Raw genomic sequence first — 27,081 nt, 5'->3', positions numbered from 1 at the left:
AGGAACAAATAATCTCATGGTGATTTAATTTATTTATTTATTTTTTGACAGAACTTTTTTTGTTGGTATTTGATTTTGTTTATGGTAAACTGAGCCCAAAACACAAGTCCCAAAAAACAATGAGCCAATTAAAGAGGAGCCCATAATGTATTGGGCCATCATGTTTAAATTAAAGCCCATTAATCATACAATTCGTTTCATGACGCCGTCTTCTTCTTCTTCTTCCCCATTCCTTTGTTTCAGTTTCACCACCGCGCGCTGCAAGAGAAAAAGGAAATACCTAAAATGCCCTCTGCATTGTCTTCTTTCCCAGCGCGTGTGACGCTACTCGCTCTCTTCTCCGCCACAACCTTCTACTTCCTCTACAAGTCTCGCCGCTTGCGCCACCTCAAAACCCTCACTCTCTCTTCAAAACACACTACACGTGGCAAAATCCTATTCGTTTCACAAACCGGAACTTCCGAAAACCTAGCACAGCGCCTCCACAATCTCTTAGCCTCAAACGGCGTCGTTTTCGACCTCGTAGATGCTCAGAGCTACGAGCCCGAAGACTTACCGAAAGAAACCCTAGTTCTCATCGTTGCTTCGACTTGGGAAGATGGGAATCCACCTTCTGGAGCACGTTTTTTTGCCACGTGGCTCGCGGAGAGCGTGAAGGATTTTAGGGTTGGGGCGTTGCTTCTGAAGGGTTGTAGGTTCGGGGTGTTTGGTGTGGGGAGTAGAGCTTATGGAGAGAGGTTCAATGCGGTGGCTAAGGGTTTTGTGAAGCAGATTAGGGATTTGGGTGGGAGTGAGGTTGTGCCTTTAGGGGAAGGTGATGTTGATGGTGGTGAATTGGATTTGGATTTTGAGAAGTGGTGTGAGAAGGTTGTTGGTTTTTTGAAAGGCAAGGTTTTGGAAAATGGGGTTAATGGTAATTTGGAGTGTGGGGTTTATGATTCTGAGGAGGAATCTGAAGGAGAGAGTGATTTGGAGGAAGAGGAAATTGTTGATCTTGAGGACATTGCTGGGAAGGTGCCACCAAGGAAGAAGACGGCAGCGGCAGCTGAGAGTAATGGTAATGGAAATGGAAAAGTGAATGGCCAAAGGGAAATGGTGACTCCAGTTATTAGAGCTAATTTAGAGAAGCAGGTATAATATCATCATTGTAATAGTATTGGTTTCAAATTGCAGATACAGTTGGTGTTGCTATGGTATTGTAACTACTACAATTGCTAAAAATTGCGGAATGTGATCTAAAAACCATTAGGTTGTGCTTTATATAATGACATCTATGGATATAATGCCGTGCAGAAATTTGCTATTTGCAAATTATTGGTTTAGAGAAGCAAGCATATTAGACTTTAGAGTTTCATATATTGGTTTATTGATGTTCACTGTCAATTTGCAGGGGTATAAAATTATTGGTTCGCATAGCGGTGTTAAGATTTGTAGATGGACCAAGTCACAGCTTCGAGGACGGGGTGGTTGCTACAAGCATTCATTCTATGGTATTGAGAGCCATAGGTAAAGTAACTTGCCTTACTGTGCTCTTTTATTTGTTTTAGGTGCTGTTAGTTTCATTATGCTTGAGGTGCTACAACTTTTAGATTTCTTTTAGATGGCAACTATAGATATTTATTCACTACGTTAGTTTCATTATGCCTGAGCTTCATAGTTTTTATAATACTGCGCTCTGTAATGTAAGAGTAAATCTCATCACATTGTAGTGTATCAATAATTTAAAAAAAAATTAACAGAAAAGGAAGATAAGGTAATAAATAAATATATAGAAGAAAAACATGTGGTATATTATTGTTACTTTGGCATACTGTAGTAGCCTTACTTTTATTATCCAGTCATTGGTATTTTGGAATCATTTTCACTAAACATTTGCTTTTGGTTTTCCCTTTTTTTTTTTTGAATGAATAGGTGCATGGAGGCAACCCCTAGCCTGGCCTGTGCAAATAAATGTGTTTTTTGTTGGAGACATCACACAAATCCGGTGGGAAAAAGTTGGCAATGGAAGATGGATGATCCAATAGAGATTGTAAATTCTGCAATAGAGATGCATTCAAATATGATTAAACAAATGAAAGGAGTTCCTGGTAAATTTATGTTTTTATGCTTGATAATTTCATAGTATGAAGCTATGTTGCTGATTGATGAACCCACACAGTTAGACAATAGAGCTGACAAAAAAGTTTCCTATTTCAATATTTTGCTAGAGGTTGCACTTTTATGCATGTAATGACTTCAGTTTTAGGACTCACCTCCAAATATATGCATGTGTGCTGTTGTGGTGGGAGAATCAATATCTTTGTCATCACTTAAATTGATCCACTCTACTTACTTTTTCGTAGGAGTTACCCTGGAGCGACTAAACGAAGGTCTTACACCACGACATTGTGCATTATCTCTTGTTGGGGAACCTATTATGTATCCAGAGATAAATACACTTGTGGATGAACTGCACAAAAGGAGAATTTCCACTTTTCTGGTGACAAATGCACAGTTTCCAGATAAAATAAAGTCAATGAAGCCTCTCACCCAGGTTTTGTGTAGCTTCCAGAGTTTCACATCTTAAAACATGCTTGTTATACGAGCCAAACTTAATTTTCTTGTTTGTGTCTTGCAGTTATATGTCAGTGTAGATGCTGCAACAAAAGACTCCTTGAAGGCAATTGATAGGCCACTCTTTGGAGATTTCTGGGAACGATTCATTGTGAGTCCATTTTAATTGTCAGTGAAAAACTGTGTGAAATTATATTCTGATAACAAATCATCACAGTAATCAATAACAATAAGCATAGGATGTAAAATGTGTAATTTCACTTACAGTTTTATAGAGATGTAGTTTTTCCACCTGATGTTGCCAAGCTCTGGTTTGGATTCAAATTGAGGATCCTTAGTATATGGTCCCTTTATCCTATATCATTTTATTTTATGTTGCCATTTGATATATTCTATGTTCTCTTGATCAACTGGTCTATTATGTGCCAGGATTCCTTGACAGCCCTCAAGGAAAAACATCAAAGAACTGTATACCGCTTGACATTGGTGAAAGGTTGGAACACTGAAGATGTTGATGCTTATTACAAGCTCTTTAGTATTGGAGAGCCTTGACTTTGTTGAAATCAAGGGAGTTACATATTTGGCTCGTATGCTTCTTCCTTCTCTTCTGTGCACCCTCTTTGCTCAAGATATCTTCTTGTGTGTCAAAAGCACCATTCAGTGACAATTATCTCTTGATTTTCTTTTGCAGCTCTGCCACATCAAAATTGACGATGGAAAATGTGCCTTGGCATGCTGATGTGAAAGCTTTTTCAGAGGCCCTTGCTCTGAAAAGCCAAGGGGAGTATGAAGTTGCTTGTGAACATGCTCATTCATGTTGTGTTCTCTTAGCAAAGACTAAGAAGTTCAAGATTGATGGCAAGTGGTATACATGGATAGACTACGATAAATTTCATGACCTGGTAGGTGTCTGTTTTCCTGGCTTTCCTGCTATGCTGAACCGACTTTGAGTTGTTATTTTATTTATGAAGCTTCATTTAAAATCAGGTGGCATCTGGAAGAACTTTTGACAGCACAGATTACATGACTGCTACACCTTCATGGGCTGTCTATGGAGCAGAGGAAGGTGGTTTCGATCCTGAACAATCAAGATATAGGAAAGAGAGACGACATCATAAATCAAGTCGCAATCAATCAGGTTAGAAAATTCGGGGAGCCCGTATACATAGGTTAACCAACCTTGGCAGTGTATTTAGCCTTAATACCTTAAATGTCACAATATAGAGTCCTGCACTAGTGATGTTTTTGAAATTGAGATTGGAATGATATGTTGAGCTTTCCCATTTTTGCCCGTTTTGATTTTCTCCACTCACTCATTTTCTTAGATTTCAATTTCATAAGTGATGTTTTTAGTTTTGATATATTACTATTATCACATATTAGTGGTAACCTATATCACTTGCAGTTAATGACTGTGTTTATGTCTTGTATCCAAATTTTACCACTTTGTATTCTTTGAAACCACATTGGTATAGAATGCTTTTTCAATAGTTTGCAAGTGCCATATGTTAGAAGTCAGATTTACCTTTTTCTCGCTAAAACATGCTTTCACACTGCACCATCTTTTCTGGGAATTTTCCTTAGTAGTCCCTATCAATAATTTAATTAATCTGCCATCTTAACCTTTAGCTCAAGACAAGTGTTAGTACCACTTTGTCTGATTTGTGTGCTAACCTACATAAATCAAGATTATTTTTGTAATTAGCTACAAATATAAATTATTTTGTCTTTTTTTTAGTATGCATAACAAAAACTACCCTCCCCAATTTAGGGCAGTAAATTCACGAGCACAAGCTCTCTTCCCATGTTTGAGTTGTTTGAATTTTTGAATTGTTTATAAGACTAATTTGTGTTGCCATTTATTTCTTCCTTTAATATTTTGGAAAAGGATTTGATTTTCATATTACATTAGTAAAAATAACTATTTTTCACATAAATAGTTATTAAAAAACAAATTTAAATCCTTTAAAGTGAGAAAATTGATAAAGTAGTAAAGTTAGGGGTTAATCACCGTTGATTTTGTAACTTAATGAAATGTGTATCCTACTATCTTAATTTAAGAGTGATTAACTCTTCATTTTTCCACTTTACTAATTTTTTACTTTGGAGGATCTTGATCCTTGAAAAATAGATAAAATTAGATGATTGTGATTTGTGAAAAATAGTTCATACTATTAGACAATCAAAATTAAATTCTTTGAAAACTGTAAAATGATTCAATTGGTAATCATACTGCTTTTAATTTTCACAGGATTGAGATTTTTTTTTTCTGTTTTTTGACTGAAACACACAAAATCTAAGAAGCATGTCTTTGTAAATGGTGGTCTATACTTAAACTCATTTATTAGTCATTCTCAATATAACGAGAGTGATAAAACAAGAAAAACAATATAGAAATGGAATGGACAGAATAAACCCTTGATGGAGGAAAAGTTTTAGTGCAATATTTATGGCCCTCGATGTACAAATTGCACGGTGGGCCATTTCTATCTAAAATTTATAGAAAAGTGGTCACTACTCTTTCACACGCTATGTTATATGCTTGTCTTTATTAACACAATCTATTGTGTCTATTTCTGATTTATTTGTTTAAGTAGTGCATGGAAATTGCAAACCTTACTAAACCTAGCGAAAGATACCATAAACTAGGACCAAATACATGACCTTGTGTAGCAAGCAATCATATTGACACTAGGTTTAAGCATTTGTGTAACATGAAACTATACAAGTAAACCAAGCTTTAGAAGATTTGCTCTTTTTCTCCAACCCGGGGTTTTACCGACCAGGGTGGGTTGCCGGCTACATTGGGCAATACAGCCAAAATGTCAGATGGATGTTACTTGGCTATGTCGGACAGTCTGATACGGGGCTGTCCGAATCTCCAGAAACTCGAAATGAGAGGCTGTTCCTTTTTCAGTGAGCGTGCACTAGCCATTGCTGCAAATCGCCTTCTCTTAGGTACTTGTGGGTGCAAGGCTATGGTGCCTCTTCTTCTGGACGCGATCTTTTGGCTATGGCTCGCCCCTTTTGGAATATCGAGTTGATTCCTTCTAGACACTTGGCGGTAAATAATAATCTGGAAATGCCAGTAATCATTGAGCATCCGGCTCACATTCTTGTAGAACTTCTTGCTCTATTTGCAGTATTAGGGTTTTCATTTTTCACTGCAGTTCCTAGACAATAGTCTTTTAGTAAGGTCGTCTTACCTTTTTTTTTTTGTGGTCAGATAGATTGGACAACCCCCAATGCTAGGTATCACAACACACTAATGCTACACACACCCACACAACACTAAAAGGCTCATATTCAACACTTGGCACATTCACCAAGATTTGAATCCGGGTGCAGCTACACACACCCACACAACACTAAAAGGCTCATATTCAACACTTGGCACATTCACCAAGATTTGAATCCGGGTGCAGCATATTAAAAGGCATATGGTTTTATTAATTGAGCTAGGGTTGTCTTCTTGTAATTTTAAAACTCTTTTACGGATCTACCAACTCAGTAATTCAGTTCTCTCTTAGCTGACGATGCTCAATTTTGTAAATAAGATGATGCAAGAGTTAATTTTTCCATTTGAACTCTTAATCAGACCTTTAATCTAATTTAATAAATAGAATACAAGATGTTATTATGTTACCTATGTATGATTTGGTTGACTATCTTGGATTTTGATTGGGTAAATAGAATATTCCGGCCAATAAGAATAAGACAAAAAGCTAGAATTTTGTTGGGAAATTTTGGAATTGAAACACTTATAATATATGACGACAAAGTTTTTACATCAGGTCTATAATAAGTTCAGATAATTGAAAATTTTGACACAAAAACAAAATAATTGAAATTTTGAATACGTTAATATTTTCTAATGAAAAGACTCCACTCATAAGACACTTATTTTTTACAAGATATATCATAAAATATTTAATCGTGTTTTATTTATTTATTTTTTTTTCATTTTTGGGTCAGAGAATATGTTCTAATTTAAATAGGTAAGTTTTTAATTTAAACTAAGAGAAGGTTTTTTTTTTTTGTTTTTGTTTTTTTGTTTTTTTTTTTTTAAAAGAGAGCTCGACACATTAAACGTAAATCTTATTACAGTAGAAAACTAAGAAAATAAACAAATAAAACAGAGACTAAAGTACTCAACAAAAGGTTACCATATTCTTTGAATACTTTTGACTTATAAAACACACAAAAAAAAAAATTATGAAAGCTCATGAGCTTTTGGTTTTTCAAATGTATCTTTTTATAGATGCTGTGGGATGTGACACTTCCAAAAATTTATTTGGTAAAGAATAGAATTGAGTGAAGAATGAAGATATTTATTAGATTTTCACTAACTTGATGATTCGGGACAACATCCTTGCAAGCTTCATGGCATTGATACTTGCTCAACTGCTTATCCACTTCAGAAGATGACTTATTCTCTGTAGAAAACTAGAAATCATTGCATTTGAACAATGAATGCCACACGAATCCAAGCCTTGCGTTTCTAAATCAGTACCTGCTTTACTGCAATTTGTGGAAGTTACACTTGATGTCAATAATTTTAAAGCTTAGTGCATGCACTCCGTTTGGTGCAGAAGGATTATGGAATGAAAACAGGGGAAATGCAGAGGAATTGATTATCGACCGGTTGGATCATTCAGGTAGTGAAAAGCCTATCATTTATCCTTAATACTTTGCTTTAAATTCCAAACTTGATTTGTCAACACTCATCAGATTTGAGGTAGGTTACATCTCCTTAACAACTTATTAGAAGAGATAAATACGCTAAACACAAGGCACTTTTTTATGCGGCAAAGTTAAAAGAGAGAGGGATTAAAAGCGGGACGGGAGGGGTGCGGAATTTGCATATCCATATCCAATTCCATTTCAGTGATTCCTAATGGTATCATAATTCGACGGCGCCATGAACAACAATGATCGGGAGTTGTTGAACCAGGACGCCATCATTTTAGCCAGGAATCTACATTTCAAAAAAGTACTGATAGAATCATATAATTTACAGATCATTCAAGCATTAAAATCAAAGAGTATAGAAGGAGAAGCTGAACCAATACCGAGGGACGTTCTCGATTGGATGGAAGAGATGCAGAATTGTAGACTTACTTGGGTCTCCAGGGAGGCAAACAACCTGGCGCATACTGCGGCAACATTGGAGTCGGACGGAAAATTGAGGAGAAATTGGAGTAGATACCTTCCAAGTGAGCTGCGTGAGATACTACGGGATGAGACTCCTCAAACAAACAGATTGGGCTTTTATCCCTCTGCAGAATCGGCGAGATATAATTCAGGGCTAGAGCAGCAAAGAAGCAGGAACGACCACAATCATCCCCATGAACAACTTACATCGGAAATTGAAGTGGCTGACATGAACATTCCAAAGCAAATTATCCCTGTCTCAACTTTAGCAAGTAGCTCCATGACACAAGGTAGCACACCCAGAAGAACCAAACCCGATAAGGAAGAGGGAGAAACGCGTGCGAATCCTTCCTCTTATTCTAGGGTCAATGGCGCGGGACCACAGCAACCGTAAGAGTCACCGATGGTGGCTTCAGATTACAACTAAAGGAGGATATCATAGACTTTCATTTGGAGCCGTGGATAGCACCAAGTCAAGCCATGTCTCGTCGATAAAGGAAAGTGAACTTCCCTTTCTTGGATCCAAGAAAATTCTCTCAGGTCAGTGTAGTTGATCTCTTCTCAAATTGGGTTTCATAGTACCAATATCCAAGGACTAGGAGTAAAAACAACAATTTTGGTTGAAGTTCCGATTGACAGTATCAGCGACGAAGGTTCCGATATAGTTAAATTAGTTCTAAGTTTAGCATTTTTGGTGGGAGCCTATTCTGTCGACAAGGCATCAGGCGCTAACAATATGGCCATTAAGATAAAAAAGATTGTGATAGGCAGTTGCAGCATGTGAGAAAGTATAGGGAGCCAATGACCTAAGCGTACAATGTGTACAATGAAGGTTTAGAAAGTATTAGAGATATTATTATTAGTGTTACATTATCCTGTCAAGTTACGCTTTTGGGATGAGTGGTTTCAGGACATGGTATAAGAATTCCAGATCCGGAAGGTCAAGGGTTCAAACCTTAGTGAATCCAAAATTAGCTTTTTATAACATAAGATGTTTATTATCCCTGGTATTCGGATGGTTACTCGCAGCATGTATAGGGTTTTAGTTTTTTTTGGATAAATCCAAGTATTGGGAGGGAGAGAGAATACGCTGTACTATTTTAAATTTTATTGGGCGGGTTGTTTTGAGTAGGGCCTATTTCAGGCCTTGTCCATGACAAAAAAAAAAAAAAAGAAGAGAAAGAGTAAGTCGTCGAAAGAGACGCTCAACACAAGGCACTTTTTTATGCGGCAAAGTTAAAAGAGAGAATAAATTGGAGGTTTTTTTTATCTTATTCAAATTTTAATTTTTATAATTTAAAAAATAAAAAATAAAAAATCCCCGAATAGGTTAAAAGGGGAGAGGAGGAGTGGGGAATTTGCAAATCCAAACCCAATTCCAATTCAGGGATTCCTAATCGTATCACAATTCGACGCCGCCATGAACAACGATGATCGGGTGCTGTCAATCCCACTGAAGAAGACTGATCCGGTGGAGCTATACCAGCCGTTACGTAAGTTGGTAGCCTCAAAATACTCGGAGGGCGATGCACAAAAGGTTGAAAGCGTTCTCGAAACCCTAAACAAATGCCGCCGGGACATGGTGGAGCCTAGAGCGGACCTTTCCCTTCCCATGCAACTTGACTGCCTCCTCCACTACTTTAAATGCCTTTCCATGGTTGCGAGACTCTTCACCTCTCTCTCCTCCGACGCCGACCCCATTCTCTTTGTCTGGTACGACGCCTTCAACCCTGATCATCAGGATGGGGTCTCCTCGCAGCGCAGCGCCATCCAATTGGAGAAGGCCGCTGTTGTCTTCAACCTCGGAGCCATCTACAGCCAGATTGCTGCCTCTTGCGACCGTACCACCGCCCTTGGCCGTCACCTTGCAATGGAAGCCTTCAAAGTTGCCGCCAATTTCTTCCGCCAACTCTGGCAGGTTTTTGCCAAGGACGTGGTCGCCACCCTCGATTTGACTCTCGTCTTCGCGGAGTTTCTGCACCTCCTCTTCTCCGCTCAGGCTTCCGAGCTGGAATTACGGGAAGAACTCAACAACAACGACGCCAGTTACGCTCTCCAACAACACCGATGTGCCCTATTGTTTAGATCGGTGAGTCTTCACTCTTGATTGATTTTACATTTATTCTTCATTCTAATGATGATGAATTGATGATGATGATGTTTAGGTTTCTGAGCTTTATCGTAGAGCATATGAACTGATACCTACTGATTCGGCTGCACGGAAACATGTCGACTCTTTTGACCAAACCTGGGTAACTCATCTTTACCAGAAGGCGACCTTCTTTGAGGCGGAGGCTAGTCAGAGGCAATCATCCATCCTACCCAAATCCGAGCGACCTCGTAAATTCAGATCGGTCACATCTTGTGCTCTTGATCATGATGCAGAATGTGTCCCTGAGATATTAGTTAGAGGGATTTGCTGCAGGGTACGCAAGGTGCTATACGAAGATCGAAAACAAACGTACATTGACCTCAACCTCTCGGAGTACAATCCTTTCAAGATGATGAAGTATGGAAAGCTGGTGGCTTACCCATGGGACATGCCTCCTCCTTATCCAACAGATTCGGCAATCCTCTCATCTTCCTTGTCTTCTTCGTCATCAGATATTCTTGCATTCATTCCTTTGAAGAAGAGTGAGCCCTTGAATCTCTATGAGTCCCTGCGCAGTTACTTTGTCCTCAAATACTCTGAGAGTGTGGCAGAGAGAGTAGATGGCCTTCTGGAAATGCTACACAAATTGCGCAATGAGATGCTGCGTGATGACCTTTCGCTACCCCTTCGCCGTGACTGCCTCATGCGTTATTACAAATGCCTTTGCATGATTGAGCCTTTCTTCCCTATGAATGCCTCACCCAACCCACCTATCTTTGTTTGGTACAATGCCATCAACCCTCAACAGCACTCTTCTCAGCATAACATCCATTTGGAGAAGGCCTCTGTTCTCTTCAACCTGGCAGCCATCTGCACCCACATTGCTCTCTCCTGCGATCTCACCACCGTCCAAGGCCGTCGCCTTGCCATGGACGCCAAAAAGGATGCTACGTATTGGTTCTATCTAATGTCCATGTTTGAGTCTCGCAAGGCATCTGGCACGATTGACGTGTCACGACACTACTTCCATGTCCTAGATTTTCAGTTTCACCACTTGGAATTGATGTTTCGTGTTCCCCAACCTCATGAACCATCATTATCTGGATATCCTGTATGTATGATCATCTACCGTTTCAGTTGATCTTTTCTTAGTACAATTGATTGATGTCAATCTTGATTTGTTAAATTGTTTGATTGAGATGATGCAGGTTTCAGCTTATTATCCGTCGACATCTGGGCCTCCTTTAGCTTATGATCCATCGAGTGATGTCACTCAACAATTTGTTTTAGGGTATTCTACTGCTCACTCCCTGCTTCAACGGGTATGTCGAGCAGCACCATGCTTGGACCTTCTCTCTGAGGTTAGCCCCGTCAAGATTAAGGATGGAAATCTTGTGGCCAATGCCGCAACCTGAGGCACCAAATTTGGCATTGGAGAACTTGAGCTTTTAGAACATTACCGTAGAGGAAAATTCTAGGAATTAACTAATTTACTTTTTTAAATTGGATGTTGGAACTTTGTTGGTTGATACTAGAACTCTTCTTGTGAAATATTATCCTCGTGATTTTGTTTGTTGATGCATGAATATATATTCCTTCCTATTCATCACCAATTTGTAGTGATTTGTATGCCTCTGATCTGATCTCGTAGCTATTGCTAGTTATTGTTGCTTATTGGGAAATTGAACTTATTATTCAGTGTTTCCGATTTCCATCAAGGCCTAATAATTTTAAACAAGCGAATAATATTGTTTTATCTAGAATATTCTTATTGTTTGGTGAATAAATTGTTAGAATGTAAATCGATCGCTAGAATGAAAATGGAGAAATACTAACCTATACAACTAAACTAACTGATCAGTTACATTCAATTATATATAAACATAACTATCGATAAAAGAAAATTTACCTACATAATAAATCATGTATTAACTTAGTGTTTTTTTTTTTTTTTTTTTTTTTTTTTTTTTTTTTACCAAAGATAGGAGACTCGAATTCGTAACCTCTTAATTGAGTATGGGGAGACTATGTCATTTAAGTTATTACTCATTGGCAACTTTGTGTTTGTTTTACTTTTTGTTTTAGAATATTTTAAATTGAATAATTCATATGGATATAGCAATTTATATTTTATTGAAACAAATTTATTCTATTTAAAGTGTACTCTAATAATATTTAGAGTCATTTTATCGAACTAAAATTATTTTTAGAGAGTCAAAATATCATTTCTTTTTCAAATCATTTTAATTAGTTATGTATTCGAGATCGTTTTATCAAACTAGGCTTTTTAGATTATATACGAATCATACTCATATAAAAACAGATTATTAGATATGCATTTATTTAAAAAACATAAATTGACAAATATTTCAAATTTGATAAACAAAAGTAGAAAATAAATTCTTCAATACTAAAAGGGCCAGCATTAAGGGTTATTAACAACTCTATCTCTTTTTACCCAGGTTTCTTAAACAACTGGCAAAATTCAATTAACATGCACCGTAAAACTTTTTTTTTTAAGTAATGGTTAAAAAAACAAAAAATTACCATCTTTTGAGCAAAATGTGGGACTTTTTTTCAATTAGAACTTTAGAAGTGAAATAATAGCACGATCTGCAAAATGACTTTTTGTACCTAAAATAATATTTCACCATTATAATTTTATTCGTAGTTATAAAAACTGAACCGAACCTGCTAGTTTGACAAAAAAATCGGTGAACCGAACCCTAAGTCGGTTCTAAAATGCCTAAGCTAAGTTTCAAATCAAGAGTCTTTGAATACAACACCTCCTAATTGTGACTCAATCATCATGCTTCTTATCATTATATGTGACAAATACTAATTATATAATGAACAATGTGCAAAAGAGCCCCTACCAGCATCTATCGAAGAAGCTCTTGCCACCCTACACTAGAGAGTAGCAATGGAAGAAGAATACTCAACCCACCTGGCGTTTGGTGGATCCGCCGACTCACTCAGCTCCCATAGGTTGTAATGGGTGTTCAGAGTGAAAAGAAATCATGACGGTAGCATCCAGAAATACAAGGCCAAGCTTGTGGCAAAGGGGTTTCACCAAAAGCAAAGGGTCGATTATGACCAAATATTCAGCCCATTGAATGGTTAGGCCTTCAATGGTCAGGGTCATGTTGAGCATTTCACTTGCAAAAGGGTGAAAAATTTGTCCGTTCGACTTCAACAATGCGTTCTTAAATGGTGACCTCTATGAAAAAGTTTTTATGAAACAACTAGAGGGCTTTGTATCCCCTAACAGTCTGCAAGTTTGCAAGCTCCAAAGATCTCTCTATGGACTCAAACAAGCTCCAAGGGCGTGGTTTACAAAACTAAGTGTTGCCCTTTATCAATCTGGCTTCACAAGCACAAAATCTTATGTGTCCCTGTTCACAAAGCTCACAGCAACCTCTGCCACCTACATCCTTGTCTATGTGGATGACATTTTAGTAACTGGTACCTCTGAAAGTAAAATTGCAGCAATTATGGCACAACTACACAACACATTCTCCTTAAAAGATCTTGGTGAAGTACACTATTTCCTTGGAATTGAAATTTGCAAAAGCTCCACAGGGACTGTCACACTGAAGCAGACCAAATACATTAAGGAACTTCTAAAGAAAGCTGATATGAACAATGCAAAATCAATACCAACCCCTATGACCTCATCCCTAAAACTCTCTGCCTTTGGCGACACTGCCTTCAACAACCCCACACTATACAGATCCATTGTTGGTGGCCTTCAGTATGCCACAATCACCAGACTAAAAATCTCTTTCTCTGTGAACAAAGTAGCTCAATTTCTTCACAACTCTCTTGAATCCCACTAGAAAGCTGTAAAGCGATTCTCAAGTATCTAGCAGGCACCTTACAACATGGGCTAAGGTTCAACAAGTTCACCAACTTCATAATATATGGGTTTTGTGACTCTGATTGGGCCAGTGATGTTGATGACCGGAAGTCGACAAATGGTTATGCAATTTACCTGGGTTCAAACTTAGTGTCCTGGGCAAGTAGAAAACAAATTGCAGTCTCAAAAAGCAGCACTGAAGCAGAATTCAGAGGCATCTTAGATGCAGTAACTGAGATTATCTGGCTACAAAATTTGCTGGGTGAAATCGAAGTCCCTTGTTCTACCAAACCCATAGTCTATTGTGACAATCAAAGTACTGTTTTATTGTCACCCAACCCAATCCTACACAATAAATCCAAATATTTTGCACTAAGTCAGTCCTTTGTTAGAGATTATGTCACAAAAAAAAAAATTTTGTGCAACATATCCTAGCTCGGGATCAATTGGCAGATACACTGACAAAGCCTCTTTCAGCAGCAGCTTTCCTCAAGTTCAGGGACTTGTTAAGAGTGTTTGAAGCAGAACTTTAATGCAACTACTTAGAGCAACAACAGCTGAGCAACCCTTGGTTTCAGGAGGCAGTAAATGTGCACAAGTAAACCACTCTAGAGAACAAAAGCAGTTAGAAAAGTGTTAAGCTGCCAATGATAGCTCAGCAGTTAGTTAAAAATTCAGTTAGTTACACCAGAAAAATTCTCTGGTATGGATCATATGAAACATCCATACATATGGATTTGTTGTGGCAGTTAGCATGTTGCGATGCATAGCTTCCTTCCTCTGTGGTACATAGAGAATTGCGCACCTAAAAGACTGGCAGCGCGGGTTGTAGCAGGTCGTAGTAGATGGTTAGCAGAGCATGTCGACGGTATACATTAGGAAGATTAATGTGTGTGTGTGATTATGATTTTTTGGAAAGTGGGCTAAAATTATTTGGACTTGTAATTGTTTGAGCTTCTTTAGGGTTCATGGGATTTTTGGTTTCTTATAATAGTCTGAGGAAAAGGAAATGTGATGAAAGAAAAAAAAGCGTTATGAGATTGGTTTCTCCCGTCTTTGCGTTTGACTCCGATTGATGTTCCTCGTGTTGGTCAGTATTCGCTTTCTTATTGGCCTTTTGCTCGTCGTTATCCTGTATGGCCTCCAGAAGCTCAGCCATTCGTTGGTTTTCCGCTAACAAGGCGGCATTTGCCGCCAACAGGTCGGCATTGTTTGGATTGGTCGAGGGTGTTGCCGAGCGATCCGTCATGGTTCCTGAAAAAAGAAAAAAGGGAAGAGGAAATATGGGGCCAATGTAGTGCTGTTAGCTCGAAAAAATAATCAGAAAACAAAGTGAGGCGCTTGGCCCCATGGTGGGCGCCAATGTTCCGGCAAGGACACACGTCTCCGCGTTATAGGTCGGATTCTGCCTGCTGTTGGGAGGAGAGACCTGGTCGGCAGCGGGAAATGCCTTGCTTGAACACAAACCGAGAGGGGTACCTGCAAAAAGGACTCCGACGCTCAAGTTAGAGGAGAGTAAAAAATATCAATATTCAAATATGAGCGTGAGATGTAAGTATTGAGGTGTTGCTACTTGAGCTGAGGTTCATTGGTTTAGAGGTTTCCGCTTTATAGGTCTATGGGCGGTTTCCATTAGATGATTTGCTGGAGTGAATCTCGGCTTATACCGAGATTCTTGGTGATTATTATTGTAACGTGATTATCTGTTAGTTACTTGTTTGACGTAGCTAGTGTTATCTGAAATATAGGTTGGTAGTTCCGATTTATAGGATACGGTACAAGACCTGTATAATTTTTTACATTTTTTTAGTTTACATAAAATGTTTTTAAACTTTATAATGTTTTCTGTAAATATTATTATTATTATTATTATTATTATTATTATTATTATTATTATTATGTTTTAATGAGCAGTAATTATTTATTTATCAATTGTATGATAATCACATGCTCGTCTATATATATATATATATATATATATATATGTTTTTTCACGTGATTTTCAGCTTTCGTAACTAATCTGATATCATTATAATATAGATTTTGCTATTAAAAATCATTAATCTCGTACCAATTATTAGTTTTATTACAATAATACTGTTAATAATTCATGTCAAATTTAATCATAATTTTTACATAATTAAGACTTACCATTTATCATTTTCTATTTAAAGAATAAATAGATAATAAAAATAGATCTTCTCAATTATTTTATGAAGTGTGATATTTTATTTTATATTCTTTAAGTGAAATAAAAAAATTAAAAATATTAAATAATATAAAATTATACTTTACAAAAAAATAAAAATATCTATTTTTCTATAATTAACAACCTAACTAATACTTAACTAATCTTTACCTAATTCTTTTAGGAATAAAATGTGCTTTATTTTCTACCCTTTTGATCATTTTCATGTCGCTAATGCTCGCCATAAGAGTGGCATATTCCATAATGAGTTAATAGTCAATTTCGTTCCCGAAAGTGTCCTCGATCTCCATTTTCATTCCCGAAAGTCAAAATTAATCAAAAAGTCCTCGAAAGATACCCGTGTTGATCACGTTCGTCCTTCCGTCTTCTCGGTTGATGAGATGGCAAACGGCCGCTTACGTGGCACGTTAACTGCCAAGCTGGCCAACGCCAGGGTGTAGGATGTTGTTGCTGACAAGATAAGTTTCGTTTAAGCCATCAAATTAGTCCTTCGAGTTTATAAACCTTAATTTCTTTCCCTTTTTGCCCCTCCATGAGTTCCCTCACAAGCCCCTCAACCTGCTCTCTCTTAACATCACACTCAATTATGGGTGGCAACACTACCCGAACCTGCGGGTACCCACCCCGCCCCTACCCGCTCGGGGCGGGTAATTACCTGCCCCCGCACCGGGGCGGGTTTTAACGGGGCGGGTTCTAGTGCGGGTAGGGGCGGGTTCGGTTAAACCCGCCCCTACCCGCCCCGGTATATATAATATATATATAAATATATATATTTTTAATATATAATATATGTAACATATATAAAATAATTAGTAAAATGATTAATAATATTATATCATATATAAATTTTTACTTTAATTTATGTTATGTATGTAAATGGTGGTTATATAATTTTTAAAATTTTATTTTATTTGTTAGATTTAAAAATTATAGGGGCGGGGCGGGTTAGGGTTTAACATTTTACTACCCGCGGGTAGGGCGGGACGGGTTTTATGCGGGTTTTTTGTCAGGCGGGACGGGGTCGGGTAGAGCAAAAACCCGCCCCTACCCGCTCCGTTGCCACCCCTACACTCAATCTCCATCCCAATCCCCCATTTCTTGCATGCATAGAAGCTGTTTGTTTGTTGTTCTGCAAAGAAAGGCCAACATGCCATTGGAACTCCCTCACATATGCTCTCCAATGTTGAGTTCCACCCACAATGTGTTAGAAATCCGCCAATTGATGCATGACACAGAACTTTCTCTTGTTGGCACCACCCCAATACCAATCCCCTCTCACATCTTTCAATCACATTCACATATTCATCACTTAATTTCCTATCACCATTATTATTATTATCATGCACAAGATTAGGCCTTATGACCCACAAGAAATGGTACTTGTTATTAATCAAACCCCAAGCAAATTCACTTAGTTGCTTTGGTGTCATAATCACTAAGCTACCATAGTTCACATACACAACAGAACCTCTGTCTCTTTTATCCAACCATTCCAAGCATTTGTTGTCTTCCTTCCACAGATTCAGATCAATCGACTCCAATTGAGTATTTGAGTTTGAGAGCTGTTTGAATAGCATTGATAATGGACCAATGGAGTAGACATTGGAGTATTTGGCTCTGATGGCATCCAAAACCTCTGATTCTAAGTCTTCAAAGGTGTTAAGGATAACCCCTTTGGCATGCATAGCAGTGTTCACTTTTACTATGTTGTAATTGAACATTACATCAGAAGGATTAGTAGTCCTAAGAAATGTGGGAAAGTCTTTTAGTCTTGCTCCTTTCATTGCTGGAATCCAATCAACTTCAGTATCAAGATATCCATCAAGCAGATTCTTCTCATCTGAAAAGAATAAATTTTTATTTTATTCTATTAAAAAATTGTATGATACAAATAAAAACTTGTCAAAATATAATACAAGAGAGTACCTTTCAATGGGAAATAACCTCTTTTCCGAATCTCTTCAAAGTTAATGTATCCCAGCATGCCACAGGCACTGGGAGTGAAAAACACAAAGTGAGGGATGTGGAACTCTTGAGCAACTTTCAAAGTGAACCACATAGCACCATCAGAAACTATGCAAGTAACAGGAGGCACATCATCATGGTTTGGAGAAACAAGGCTTGCAATGAGTTTTCTGAAAGAACACAAGCCTTCAACAGAGAATAAGAACATGAAAAACTCTAACTTCAGCTTCCACAGTGCCCAACTTTCATGCCACCTTCACCCTCCATTCATCATACTCACCTTCAACCTCCATATCAGCTCCTGCATCTTTCTTTGTACCACACACACCCACTGCTTCAAATTCATCATCATCAACCCACTTAAAATAATTGCAGTGACTACCCTTATGTAATTTCATATGGGAGTAAACAAAAAAAATCAGAGAACACCCAACAGAGGATAAGAACATGAAAAAGCTTTAACTTCCTTTACCATCACTCACCCGGTACCTTGGACATGCATGGAACAATCTATTCGGATTCTCCGCTGTCCCAGATTTCTTAATCACAGTTTTCAGCCCACAGAAACATGATCCATCATGAGCATTCACCCTCCTCCTTCGCATCGAAACACTGGATCCATGACTGTCGTGCGATGCATGTGACAAACCGCCACCACAACCACCATCTCCTCTCTCCATCCACGCAGCCAGCCAGGGATTACGCCTCCTAGTTACCTCTACTACCACCGAAAGTGATCACCTCGAAGTATTTATCGTTCGTTTTGGAATTAGGGTTTATAAACTCGAAGGACTAATTTGATGGCTTAAACGAAACTTATCTTGTCAGCAACAACATCCTACACCCTGGCGTTGGCCAGCTTGGCAGTTAACGTGCCACGTAAGCAGCCGTTTGCCATCTCATCAACCGAGAAGACGGAAGGACGAACGTGATCAACACCGGTATCTTTCGAGGACGTTTTTGATTAATTTTAACTTTCGGGGATGAAAATGGAGATCGAGGACACTTTCGGGGACGAAATTGACTATTAACTCATTCCATAATATTGGTTCCATGAATCATATCACATTATTTCCGTGGACAAGAAAAAAAGGGGTCCACCCTACACCCTCATCAAAGGAGATAGTGATGAGATCCTCTATGCGGAGGCTAAATCAAAAACCAAAGCCTATTATATAATCGTGTTTATTTGGATGTTATTAAATTAATAATTTTTTTTAGAGTAAAGTATCGTTTTTGTCTCAACGTTTGGGGTAAATTCTATTTGTGTCTCTAACGTTTAAATCGTCCTATTTGTATCCTTAACGTTTGTAAAAGTGATTCAATGTTATCATGCCGTCAATTACACATCATGAGCGCTTTAGTTTGAGTTTTAAAAATCTCTTCTTGAAGTTAGAATACAAATGTCTGGGATAGAATCGATGATCTACTCCAAAAAATAGCTCATCAAATGTTGAAACTAATTCCTACAACATTTACATAATTCACTTTTCTAGGGACATAATTGAATCTAAACACAAATAGTGGGTATAATATTAAAATCTACCACATTCAAGTGAAACCTAATTGAGAATGAATACATTCAAGTGAGAATAATTGAAAAATATAATCCGATTTGTTAGTATAATTGATAGTAGGATAACATTGAATCACTTTTATAAACGTTAAAGATACAAATAGAACGATTTAAATGTTAGGGATACAAATATGACTTACCCCAAATATTGAGGACAAAAACAATACTTAACTCTTTTTTTTAATAAATTTTTTTTAGTACATTTGAAAAATTTTAAAAAGTATTTGAAAAGTTATAATTTATATTTTTAAAAAAATATTTTTTATATTATTATATTTAAATATAAGTAATAAAAATATTCTTTTATATAAAATATTTAAATATAAAATTATTTTTATTCTTTTAAAATATATTTTTTAAAATAATTAAAAAATATATATTTTAAAGTTTACTCAAACAAATCTATTGTGCCATGACACCATATCGACACGTGGTGCCGATCTACCATAGGTTGTCTCCACTGCATACGAAAACGTTTTGTGTTCGCATGGGACCAAACCAAAGTTGGTTTCTTCGACCATGAAATGATCAAAGAGATGTTCTTGAAATCATGTAGTGGAGGATTTGATGTTGTTGAGTTGAATCCATCCATATGTTGTGTGGTATAGGAGGTTAAATATAGAGTGATCAAACCCGGTATGTGGTAATTCTTTTGAAGGATTATTAGGTTTCAAACAAAAAAATTACTCCTTTTTATTTTTAATATTTAAATTTGTGAGACTGATTAGTTTTTTTGTCAATAATTTTTTTAAAACATATTTATATGACACGTTAATCACTAATATGTTCTCTATTTAATTTTTATAAATAAAAATAGTTTAAAAATCATTAATATTTTTTAGTTTTACACAATAAATTTAGCTAATGTATTTGAAAAAGGATAATAAAAAATAAAAATAAAAACTAAACGACCAAGATAATTATTCTTAAAAGACAACAAAGACTCCCAATAAAAAAGAATTTATTAATCGTAGTTGATTCTCAATAGATAAATCAATCATTTAATATGCTATATAGGCTTACTCCGTTAATACAACTAGAAAATATTGACAAAGGAGCTAACTAGTCTCATCAAAATAAAGATCATAAATTGAAAAATGTATTTTTTTTAATTGATGACCTCGTTGTCTTTTGAAATAATTGTCAAGAGCCATTTAATTTTTTTTTTTCTCTTAAACATGTCAAGGGATGAAAAATAGGCTTTTAACACCATTCTTAGATAGATATCCCTAATTAATTACTTTTGGTTTTCTGGGATTGCTTATTAATTACGTTTATCATATATAACCAAATATGTCATCATAAGGGATCAAGGTCTTATTATATAAATAACAATAGTATTAGAGACACAGTCATATGATGCTGATCTAAATATCCAGCAGACATCATAGAATAGGTTATATAATGTTTACATATCCATTGACATAACAAAAAAAATGCAAAATTTTTCAGCTTCTTAACCTGTGTTTTGCATGCCAGCAGCAATACCCTTCATTGTCAAGATAAGTGTGTCCTCCAAACCAGGAGCATACTCACTTTTTGAGTTGAGTTTCACAAGTTCTGCAGCTGGCTTGCTTGATTCCATGAATTCCTTTGACAAATGTGGCCTTAACTTGACATGGTAGTCGGGGTCGCGGATTCTCTTCAACGTGTAGGCTTGTAACACATTCAGGGTTGTGATGAGTCGCGAAGACGAAGCCTTTGCTTCAAGTAGGGGTCACCTTCAAAAAGATCCCTGTGCCCATCAACCTACAATATACCTTCATTGTGCCTTAAATTTGAGGTGACTTCAAGTGAACACACAATTTCGTCGACATCTTCAGCACTCGCCACGTCTTCTGATGTGATATCAGGGGATTGGTTCTGTCCCATGGGAAATTCATCATGCTACAGAGAAAGCTTAGCTACAGAGCACAATTTGAGTTATTGATTCTTGCTCAACATTATTATGTAGCACCATCTATATAGCAAGAGTCCATAGTTCTTGTACAAAAAGCTCCAACTTAAAAATGATACAATAAGAAAAAGCATAGCAGACACAATGAAAAGTTTACTTGTGAGATTTGCAAGTCCAACATCAGTAATCTGTCGGGCGTCCAGATTAAGTGATTTAAGATTTGTCAGTCCTGATAGTCTTTTCAGGCTTCAAATCTTCCAGTTTGTGTAAACCCGTATAAAAGTCGGAACCATATATAATCAACAAATGCATCAAATGGAAATGTACAAGGATAAGAGAAGAGTAAACAAACAAAACTCAAATGACAATATGTTTTTTCAAATAAAAAAAAGGAAAAAAGAAAAACAAATTAATGACTGTATGATAAAGTACATATTGTCAAATATTTTTTACTAACAGTTGGCAACTGAAAAATAGCAAACTTAGTTACAGAACTTCTTGCAGTCAAATCAATAGCACCCTGAAATTAATCAGCAAGAAACCAAAACTAAAAACCTGAACAATAGAACACCTTGATCGAGGATTTTTTTTTAAAAAGCATAAAGAAAAAGAGAAAAGGTGACAATGCAATAACGACTTATGTACCACCTTGTGGTCATAGAGCATTTGCTCGTGAAGAATACAACCAACAAGTTTATAAACAACACAATAATTTGACCGGGTTTGAATTTTTATTTAATAAGATTTTTTCCATGTACCTGATATATGACGCAGCCCGCTGGAACCAATTTCAGTGTCTGACAACACTAGACTTCTCAAGAGAGTGAGGCCTGAATGAACAAATAACTGTTAATATAAAGTTAATCCAAAGCTACATTTGGTAAACACCACAAATTTAATAGTAAACCTGTCAAATTGGCAAGCCCTTTATTGCCTATTTTGCAGGAATCCAAATTTAAATACTCCAAATTTACTAAACCTGGACCCAGAAAATAAATAAATGAGGATATAAAGGATAACTGGAAAATTCAAAATAAACTAGCAGCGCATGCATGGTGTAAATTAAGGACATGGTCTTTTCTTCACATTCTGAATTTTTGTAACAGTAATTCTGAAATAGCATAAATTCAGAAAATGTATTGGTGAGAAAAATATACTGAGAAGCAGCATGTGGAAAAGACAGTCACCATAACAAAAGGCAGAGAAATTAGAAGCACCTTTCAGATGTACTAAACAGGCATCTGTGATCCTGTTAAATGCCAGACTTAGCCTCTTCAAGGTTTTAAGACCTACAGGAAATTGTAAGCAGACTGTTAAACCATGAATTCATATTTTCATCATTAGAGCTACAAGTACAAACTTGGCAGAGGAAGTCCTCAAGTTTGGTCATTAGAAAACAGAATCAGTCTTACTAGAGAGGTTCTCAAATTCTTCATCAGAAAGACAGCACCTGTTGAGATTTAAAGATTCCAGGGCTGCTAAGGCTGTAGCAGAAACAAAAATATAATTGAATGTCAAGTAAAATTCAGAATTGTCTTTGCAGCTTTAGTACCACTTGTGAGTGCATGCTAATAGATTTCTCTTCATTAGTCCTTTACAAGCAGGTTTTATTCCGGGTTGTAACAACCGCCCCTTCTAGAAACAAAATTAAATTTGAAGTTTGAAAATCAGTTAGGAGATAAGTTTAGAATTTTGAAATTTTGGGATAGGAACCTGGTAACCACCCTCAGTTTGAAATTTAAAATATCCCAACCACCCCATCCTCAAATGTATATAAATAGGGGAGCACCCATAGGTAGAAAATCACTTCTCTCAAACACTTATCCTCTCCCTTCTCTCTCTACAAAGAAATAACATTCTGTGGGCAAACACAAGAGGCAAGCTCAAAGAAGCGTTAGAAAAGAAGGTAGGGAATTATGTTTTTAAACGCTTGGCATGTGTTATGTTTCATTTTTTTAATTTCTTCCATTCACGACTATTATCATGGCATTAATTATCGTTCCCTCATCCTTTATTCATGTTGATCATGTCTGCCTATCATGTCCTTCATGCCTTTTTGAATCCTTAGTATATGTATTCTTATGATGTTCATTCAAATACTCATGTTGTGCCCTTTCATATGATTATATTGTCATAATGTTATTATCACTCCTTTAAAATTAAGAGTACATGCTTGCTTAAATATTTTATTCTATTCTATTAAATGCATCTATGTGGCTCGTCATAATGTCATTATTACTCCTTTTAAATCAAGAGTACATGCTTTCTTAAATATGTTATTCAAATATTTAATATACATCCTATTCCATTGAGTGCATCTATGTGACTTGTTATAACGTTACCATTACTCCTTTAAAATCAAGAGTACATGCTTCCTTATATATGTTATTCAAATATTTAATATACATCCTATTCTATTAAGTGCATCTATGTGACTTGTCATAATATTATTATTACTCCTTTAAAATTAAGAGTACATGCTTTCTTAAATATGTTATTCAGATATTTAATATACTCTATTTTATTATGTGCATGTCATTATGTTATTATTCCTTTAAAAATCGAGAGTACATGCTTTCTTAAATATTTTATGCAATCATTTAGAATGCCCTATTATCTGCACCTTGATATGACCTCTTTCCACCCATGCTATTATATTTACCAAAATCTTTTAATTGGAAAATCCATACATATGCTAGGATCCCATAATTTTTCATAAATCCCTTTATCATCATAATTGTCCCTTTTCTTGCATGATCTCTTCTTATATGATTTTTCTCTCGTGTATGTTTGAACAACCAAATTGTAAATTGAACTGAGGGAATGATCCTTCGGTTAGGGAAGGTGACCCCCAAAGACAAGATAATAGAGATGATCCTTCGGTAAGGGAAGGTGATCGAAAAACGTTTGGGATAAGAACCTTCGGTAAGGGAAGGGGACTATCCCATCAATTTTATATAATAAGATATCTTTTTATATGACTCCATTCTTGTGTATGTCTAAATAACCTTGATTGTAAATTAAACTGAGGGAATGATCCTTCGGTAAGGGAAGGTGACCCCCAAAGACAAGATATCAATATGATCCTTCGGTAAGGGAAGGTGATCGCCAAAACGTTTGGGATAAGAAGCTTCGGTAAGGGAAGGGGACTCCCACTTATACCGGTTTGAGCTCAATACCCTCCATATAAGTTATAAATTAAGAAAGAAAGAAGGCACGAATGAAAGCTTGAGTTCTATGTTTTCCTTAGATTTGATTATGATTATGTTGAGGTTATCCTTCTATTTTCCTATATGTTTTCCCTTTCTTTTACACACATGTTTTTCAAAAAGAAGATGCATATTACATGCCATGTTATACGCTTGTTTTTAAAATCCCGCACGTGGGCTGGAGATGGATATGGAGGTGTTACATAGCACTCCTACTGAGACGTTAGGTTCTCACTCCCTTTCTTTTCCCATACTATCTCCAGAGGAACATGGCACAGCGGATAGAGAGGACGCAGTGCCCCTCGAGGGAAACTTCTGAGTATGATCCCTCGAAGCACGCGTGGGTAGTTGCGACCACTACTACCGTGCTCCAAACTATCTACTTAGGTCGAGAACCCGTGGAAGAGGAACCCCAGCTGCCCATCATAACCTTCCTAGATAGGAATGCTTCAACATCTAGAAAGCGGTCACCTAAGGTGGAACACCTCGAGTCCGACTCCGAGGCCGAGGAAGAGGAATCTGACGACCCTGGCCAGAAGGAAGACACCATGGAGGAGGATCCAGAGGAGGAGTTGAACCCTTGCGGAAGTCCAAAGGTGGAATACGTACCCTATTCCCCCACTTCGGCACCCCGTCGAGTTTTGGTTCATCCCACGCAACGGAACCGGGTCTTCACTGCGCGAAAGGGTGTTGGAGGGAGACCCCTGGTACCTCGATTCATAAATAACTGAAGAGTCCTGATCAAGGATGGGATAGGATGCAAGTATGGGAGCCTCTTCGACGAGATTAGTTTAGGACGTATTAGTTTCCTTTTCTTGTTTTAGTTTACTATAAGTATTTCATACTCACGGTTAAGATGCTATTTCATTTTTATTAAAATTCCAACATTTTAGTGCTACCCATTTTCCGCTCTACGCGCATTTACTCCTTCCTTGCGTAACGATTTAGTCATTTCTTTGCTTAACCAAGTGTGGCACCTTATTTTAAAGACCCCCACGATAGTATAAAACTTAGGGTGTTACATTATTGGTATCAAAGCAAAGTCGATCCTAGGAGATATGACTAATGAAGCCTCTTCCTATGGTTATCCATAAACAGGGAATGTTCAATAGTTCCCCCACCCTCCGCCGATGCACCCCAACGTCAAGGACGAGTCTTTGCCCTCAGCAGGTCTGCCAGAGGGTTTGCATTCTCATTTCAGGTAGATCATACCTTGCTAACCTAGTGTGCCTCCCTTTAGTAGGATTAGACATCATCCTAGGAATGGACTGGCTCAACGAAAACCGAGTCTTGTTAGATTGTTTTGAGAGAAAAGTCATCTTCCCTTCTCAATCCATACGAGACACACGTGACCTTCCCAGATCCTCCGAAGACACCAGTACGAGGCAAGAATATGCCTTGCTAAATTCGGTAAAAGCAGACTCCCATCAGGAGTTCTGTGAGATACCAGTAGTACACGACTTTTCAGATGCCTTTCCCGAAGATATACCCTCGTTTCCCCCAACACGAGAGGTTGAGTTCTCCATAGAATTGATGCCTGGGACAGGGCCAATCTCCATAGCCCCTTACCGAATGGCTCCAGTAGAGCTCACTGAACTGAAGAACCAACTAGAGGAGCTGCTGCAAAAAGGATTCATCAGACCAAGCATCTCTCCCTGGGGAGCTCCAGTATTGTTTGTGAAGAAAGAAGACGGTAGCATGCGTCTCTGCGTGGACTATAGGCAACTCAACAAAATCACGGTGAAGAACAAGTATCCCCTCCCAAGAATAGATGACTTAATGGACCAACTACAAGGTGCAACAGTGTTCTCAAAGATCGACCTGAGATCAGGGTATCATCAGATAAGGGTAAGAGAGGAAGACATTCCAAAGACAGCATTTCGAACGAGATACGGACACTACGAGTTCACAGTAATGTCTTTTGGGTTGACCAATGCCCCCGCCGTCTTTATAGACTACATGAATAGAATTTTTTGACCTTACCTCGACAATTTTGTGGTGGTATTCATAGATGATATTTTGATTTTCTCCAAGACAGAAGAAGAACACAGGGAGCACTTGCGTGTAATACTGGGAACCCTTCGAGAGAAAAAGTTGTACGCAAAACTATCCAAGTGTGAGTTTTGGATGAAGGAGGTACAATTTCTTGGACACATGGTTTCCGGCAACGGAATATCAGTGGATCCCAGTAAGATAGACTCAGTACTAAACTGGGAAAGGCCGACGTCAGTCACAGAAATAAGGAGTTTTTTAGGATTGGCGGGCTACTATAGAAGGTTCATAAGGGGGTTTTCTCAACTAGCCCTGCCGTTAACCCGTTTAACCAGGAAGGATACCCCGTTTACTTGGACGCCAGACTGCGAAAGAAGCTTCCAAGAGTTAAAGTGTCGCTTGACATCCGCCCCAGTACTAGCCTTACCTAACCCCGACATGGCCTTCGAAGTTTACTGTGACGCCTCAGGACAAGGATTGGGTTGTGTACTAATGCAACGCGAAAAGGTAGTGGCGTATGCGTCAAGACAACTGAAGACCCACGAAGCCAACTATCCAACTCACGACCTTGAACT

At 37.5% G+C, this 27,081-nt stretch overlaps 3 protein-coding genes, 1 long non-coding RNA gene and 1 pseudogene across 5 annotated transcripts; 2 read left to right on the top strand and 3 right to left on the bottom strand.

The window, feature by feature from the left end:
* The first annotated feature begins 34 nt into the window (after nt 1–34).
* On the top strand, nt 35–4,043 carry LOC112734905 (S-adenosyl-L-methionine-dependent tRNA 4-demethylwyosine synthase-like; annotated as a pseudogene).
* On the bottom strand, nt 4,005–8,053 carry LOC140182502 (uncharacterized). 2 transcript variants are annotated; one of them, XR_011878208.1, is made up of 4 exons: nt 7,915–8,053; nt 7,675–7,832; nt 6,904–7,074; nt 4,005–4,227 (listed from the first exon to the last, which is right to left on the bottom strand). XR_011878208.1 is itself a non-coding variant. In XM_072229103.1 (3 exons), the coding sequence occupies exons 1-3, from the start codon at nt 7,987–7,989 to the stop codon at nt 7,438–7,440; spliced, it is 327 nt and encodes a 108-aa protein (XP_072085204.1). In that variant the 5' UTR covers nt 7,990–8,047; the 3' UTR covers nt 7,403–7,437. The 2 variants fall into 2 exon arrangements, 1 of the variants encoding a protein (XP_072085204.1); XM_072229103.1 differs by lacking the exons at nt 4,005–4,227; nt 6,904–7,074 and adding an exon at nt 7,403–7,531 and having other exon boundaries at nt 7,915–8,047.
* A 343-nt stretch (nt 8,054–8,396) lies between these two features.
* On the top strand, nt 8,397–11,412 carry LOC112734903 (uncharacterized). Its single transcript, XM_025784426.3, has 3 exons — nt 8,397–9,796; nt 9,873–10,910; nt 11,008–11,412. Exons 1-3 carry the CDS (start codon nt 9,128–9,130, stop codon nt 11,212–11,214), a joined length of 1,914 nt encoding a protein of 637 aa, XP_025640211.1. The 5' UTR covers nt 8,397–9,127; the 3' UTR covers nt 11,215–11,412.
* A 3,231-nt stretch (nt 11,413–14,643) lies between these two features.
* LOC112735665 (7-deoxyloganetin glucosyltransferase-like) lies at nt 14,644–18,040 on the bottom strand. Its single transcript, XM_072232141.1, has 3 exons — nt 17,794–18,040; nt 16,916–17,707; nt 14,644–14,912 (listed from the first exon to the last, which is right to left on the bottom strand). Exons 1-3 carry the CDS (start codon nt 18,038–18,040, stop codon nt 14,644–14,646), a joined length of 1,308 nt encoding a protein of 435 aa, XP_072088242.1.
* Nucleotides 18,041–22,023: 3,983 nt separating this feature from the next.
* Nucleotides 22,024–22,791, bottom strand: LOC112736114 (uncharacterized). Its single transcript, XR_003168727.3, has 3 exons — nt 22,523–22,791; nt 22,213–22,284; nt 22,024–22,135 (listed from the first exon to the last, which is right to left on the bottom strand). It is a non-coding gene; the product is annotated as an uncharacterized lncRNA (long non-coding RNA).
* Between the last annotated feature and the right edge of the window lie 4,290 nt (nt 22,792–27,081).

This window comes from Arachis hypogaea, chromosome 3, assembly GCF_003086295.3.
Source record: "Arachis hypogaea cultivar Tifrunner chromosome 3, arahy.Tifrunner.gnm2.J5K5, whole genome shotgun sequence".
Taxonomy (NCBI): Eukaryota; Viridiplantae; Streptophyta; class Magnoliopsida; order Fabales; family Fabaceae; genus Arachis; species Arachis hypogaea.
This window is presented reverse-complemented; position numbering and strand designations above follow the sequence as displayed.